At 35.1% G+C, this 4773-nt stretch overlaps 1 protein-coding gene across 2 annotated transcripts; it reads right to left on the bottom strand.

The window, feature by feature from the left end:
- Positions 1-1443: 1443 nt before the first annotated feature.
- LOC120281939 (protein indeterminate-domain 14-like) lies at positions 1444-3222 on the bottom strand. Of its 2 annotated transcripts, none has more exons than XM_039288632.1 (3): positions 2675-3222; positions 2162-2579; positions 1444-2059 (listed from the first exon to the last, which is right to left on the bottom strand). In XM_039288632.1, the coding sequence occupies exons 1-3, from the start codon at positions 2757-2759 to the stop codon at positions 1537-1539; spliced, it is 1026 nt and encodes a 341-aa protein (XP_039144566.1). In that variant the 5' UTR covers positions 2760-3222; the 3' UTR covers positions 1444-1536. The 2 variants fall into 2 exon arrangements, with proteins under 2 accessions (XP_039144566.1, XP_039144565.1); XM_039288631.1 differs by having other exon boundaries at positions 2162-2591.
- Between the last annotated feature and the right edge of the window lie 1551 nt (positions 3223-4773).

Genomic DNA, 4773 nt, shown 5'->3' on the forward strand with positions numbered 1-4773 from the left:
TGAATGAATCACTTCAATGGTGGTTACATCTTCCTTCCCATAACTCCACCTTGCAGTGTTTGGAATATTATACCTAAATTTAAACAAGAATAGTCCTAATCAAAATGACATTATTTGCACGCATTATATACATATGTTAATATATATTATGTTGTTTCAATGAGACGCGACTTTGTATTTAAAGAGCACCTACGATTATTTATTTGCCATTATTTAAAGAGTTTTATAATTTTTACAAAAAGTCAACTTGAAATAAATGTGGCATAAATAAAAGTAGATGAGATAAGACCTGCAGTGTCATATATATCTTGCCTTTTGTGTTCAAAGCTTCGTAATTATTGTGTTCTAATATACTGAAAATTTGTTGTTTTTTTATCCAAATACAATATTTTGTCACCAAAGTTAATATATATATATATGATTTATTTTTCAATTAAAATTGATTATCTAAATTGATGAAATATATAGTTATCTCATACAAAGAAAATATCATGGTTACATAAAAGTCTATAGACCACAGGATCCCAATTGGGACCAAGAGATCCACTAGTTTGGTACCAAATAAAAAAGTTGGCACTATAAAGATTTGAGTGTTATATTAGAGAAGGTTTTCTTTTCTTTTTTTTCCCCACAAATATCATACTTAGTTGAAATTAATTAGCATCATTATTACTCTAATTAATCATCAACGCCTCTTGAATATAATGTTCAATTGGAATATTTACGTACCATGCATTAAAAAGGTTCAATTAAGTTCAAATAAACATCAAAATGAATTCAAACAAAGTCTTATACAGAAACTGTCAAATGGCATTTGCAGACAGGTTATCTTTAATTTCCACTGCTTGACATCATATCAAAATATGTCTGCTTTGCAAAAGGCTGTGAGATAAAATAAAAAAGTAATAAATATAAGACAAACTGCCCCCTTGACCTCCCAAATTTAAACCCCACAAACCAGATTTAACCCCATTGAACAAGGTGAAAAAAGTTGAAGCAAAGTTGTCTTTGAGGTGGGTAAAAGTGAAACCCTAGCTAGAGAGGTCTAGCCAAGAAACAAGAGAAAGAGGAGCACAATACCCTAGAGAGGGAAATGAATGGAGTTAACAGAGATAGTGAAGAGGAACATAATCCTTGTTTCATGCTGCATGGCTTTTGCTTTGCATCAAGTGATGCAGCAGAAGGTGGCATGCATTCACTGGCATCACAAATGTACTGTTTCACATGTGAGGTCACTGCACCATCTCCGTTGCCAAGGTATACACACTCACACAACCATCCACTATTGGCACTGAAAACCATGTCATTTCATGTACTTTGTACGTGAGCTACATCTACACGTCTCAGACTAAGTGTTTATTATGTCTCTATGACCTTATTAATTGACATGAATTTCCTCCCAGAATTATACTAAGTCCATGCATACTGAAAAAAAAAAAAACCACAACCATCCAAACTAATTAACCTCCCTGATCACTTTGGTGTATATAGTAAGCGAAACGAAAACAAAAACAACAAGAACAAATACATGAACTATTATGGCTCATGGTTTTGGTTATCATTCTCACCTTCACCTTCAGTGACAACAGAGGATATATAGCTCACCGCTGTTGGTGAAGTCTCATCAGAGCTAAACCTTTTCTTGCAAGCATGACAAGTGATCTCAAGCATAGAAACATTGATCTGATTGAAAGCTTGTTGTCTAAGTGCTAGAGCTTGCTCTAGTTCAGCCTGTGCTCTTTGTCTGATTCTCTTAGCATTGTTGAACTCAAACTCAGCCATTTGCATTGATCTTTTGGCATTCTCTCTCGCTTGATCAGCCATTACTTTCTCCACCTTTGCTTCCTCATCCATCCCTCTTGGTTCTGGACCAATTGAGAGCTTTAAGTTAGTAGCAATCTCCTCCTCTTCATAACATGATGGTGTAGAAGAAGAGATCAAGATGTTGTTGGTGTTATTGCATGTCGGTAGCAGCTGCAACTCAATGCATTCAGATGGTCTTTGATTACATGCTTGATTAGCCATGCATGCATCTTGATGCTCAATAAAACTCTCCACTCTACCATCAAACATTAATCAACAACTAATTAAAAAGAAATTTTTAAATTTTAAAGATCCTTTTTTTAAATCTTTATATATATAAGAGATCATTGATCTAAACCTGGAGAAAACACGGCCACAATCACAAGTATGCCCACGAGTGCCGCAAGTCTTCAGATGAGCTTTGTAGTCAGACTGAACAGCATAGCCCTTACCGCAGCGCGCGCACACCCACTGTTTGTGCGCACTGTGTTTGCGTCTGAAGTGCTTCTTAATGCCGACCAAATCACCGAGAGCATGCGCAGGATCATGATGTAAACAACTGCTCTCCGGACACACATACACTCTCTTGCGCACCTCACTTCCGCTACTACCACCTCCACTGCTCTCAGTAGCATCTTTCTTAACTAGTTTCCATGGCACCTTGTGCCGTCTTCTATGCATTTGTAGGTTCTGGTCACGTTGAAAGCCCTGTCCACATATCTCGCAGATGTATCTATCTGACTCTAATAGAGTTTTGGGCGATAGAGCTACAACCTCTGCATCAGGATCTGTATGAATACATAAGTCTGGGGCTTTCCATTTTTAGAACTGTAAGAATATATAGGAAGAAAGGAAGATGAAATTAACTTACCTGGAGTTCCTGCTGGCCGGCGCTTTTTCTTTGGGTTGCCGGACAGAGGTGATGCAGTGGCCGGAGATGGAGAAGAGAAGTACATGACTATGGATGTTGTTGTTGTTGTTGTTGCTGCTGCTGTTGTTGTTGATGATGATGATGAGGATGATGATATCTTCTTGATCTATAGCAAGTGATGGAGATATATAATATAGATAGAAGGAGCAAGAGGAGGTGGAAAAGGTGGCTCTCTCTCTCTCTCTCTCTCTCTCTCTCTCTCTCTCTTTTATTCTATGGAGGGTATGATTTATATAAGAGTGCAGCTTTACAACAGCTTTAGGTTTAGCAGCTTTCTTTGGGATTTTCTTGGGAGGCACTGTGTATATTTCAATGGATAGAGATGGATAGAGAGGTTTGCACAGTGAAACACATGGAGAGAGAAAAACACATGTAAGTGAGAAGAGAAGAGAAGAGAAGAGGCTTTGTTGTTCTTGTTGTTGTTGTTGTGTGCATCATAATGACTGTTGTTTGATGAGTGATTGCAGGTGCATGAGCTATGGCAGAGACTTGGACTTTGAAATACACCTGCGCTGTGTGTCTTCTTGTTCTTTCTGCTTCAAATGGACAAAAATGCATTGCTCATAGATGTGGAGCCCATGCTACAACAACATTGATTGTGCCGCCTGAGAGAAGTGATTTAGCATGTTTGGATCAGCTATATAAGTTAAGTGCTTACGATGGTTTATTGATGTTTGGATCAGCTTTTTTGGATAAGTTGAAGCTGTAAAATAAGCCCAAAAAAATCAGTTTTTTTTATAAGCACTTAACTTACTCAAAAGTACTTTTCTCAAAAGTGCTTCTATAAAAACCAAAAAAAGTATTTTTTTTATAAACTCATCCAAATAAGCCCTGTTGTTGTGTCATTTGGCCTCTATTACTATTTCGGTATTGGGATGAAAATGTTATTATTATTATTATTATTATTATTATTTCAATTCAGATAGATTGCTCGAGTAGAGATAAGGTTTCTCACTTAATTTTTTTTCTTTTTTTTAAATTTGAGACAATTAAAAAAATAGCAAACCCTGCCCAATTATATATATATATACACACACACACACACATTAACGAATAGATGACAAAGACCCCCATTTAAGTGACAAATAGTTATAAAAATATACTAATTATAGTGAATAGTTTGAAGACCCTAAGGGCTAAATCTCTCTAACCTATCTTAAAGAGGAGAAATCATTGTTCCTCCTACAAGGAACTCTGGGTGTATTTTGCGAATTGAGAGACTTAAAATCAAGTATCCTCCAAAAGCAATACATGAGAACTAGCCGGCTATGTCCTTGTTCTCTAATTATATATATTTTGTCCTTTAAGTAATTGTTTAGGAGATTATTTCATTAGTTTGTTTTATTATTAATGTGATTTTCAAATATGTCATTTATTTATTTATTTATTATTGTTATTTGGTTATATATGTTTTGAATTAAATTTGTTTATCCATTTATTTTTTATTTTTTATTTTTTATTTTTTTTAAATATGAACAAGTATTAATTTCAAACTTTTTCAATTTGAGTTAGGAAAAAAAATAATAAACATACTCTAATATATTAATACTAGTCATATTAAATTTTTTTCGCTTTGATTTTGAATCTTAAATAGTTAATATATTTCTTTTTTTCTTTTTGACAAAGTCGACAAGTGACAAAGTAAAGGACAAACGAGTACGGAGGTGCGCCAGTTACAATGGCTTGAATGACCTCCTGAGAATAATCCCCCCGCCATGCAACCCTGGAGGGGAGAACGAGAGGTAATCCTCACACAGAACTCCCACAGGGGACCCTAAATATGAATTGTAAGCTGAGAGGTTCGAACTCGAGACCTTTCACTTACAACCATGGGTAGTTACCATTGGGCTAGCCCAAGGTTCCCATAATTAGTATATTTCTGATAGGTAAAATTTTGAAAGCAGCTAACATTATTTTTTATTATGTTTTATTTGAAACAATAAGTTCAATTTTAATATTGTATCTTGTCAAGCAATTTTTTATACATAGGATTGATCAATATTATTATTAATGAAAAATTTCATGCTTCTTAATCCACC

Source organism: Dioscorea cayenensis, chromosome 18 (genome assembly GCF_009730915.1).
Source record: "Dioscorea cayenensis subsp. rotundata cultivar TDr96_F1 chromosome 18, TDr96_F1_v2_PseudoChromosome.rev07_lg8_w22 25.fasta, whole genome shotgun sequence".
NCBI classification, from domain to species: domain Eukaryota; kingdom Viridiplantae; phylum Streptophyta; class Magnoliopsida; order Dioscoreales; family Dioscoreaceae; genus Dioscorea; species Dioscorea cayenensis.

What these genes read in the sequence shown, in the direction of transcription:
- LOC120281939 (XM_039288631.1), bottom strand. Translation starts at nt 2,759, where the DNA reads ATGTACTTCTCTTCTCCATCTCCGGCCACTGCATCACCTCTGTCCGGC. An exon ending in CCGGCCAGCAGGAACTCCAG is followed by an intron (nt 2,592 to 2,674) that starts GTAAGTTAATTT and finishes GTATTCATACAG; the next exon opens with ATCCTGATGCAGAGGTTGTA. An exon ending in TGTGGCCGTGTTTTCTCCAG is followed by an intron (nt 2,060 to 2,161) that starts GTTTAGATCAAT and finishes GTTTGATGGTAG; the next exon opens with AGTGGAGAGTTTTATTGAGC.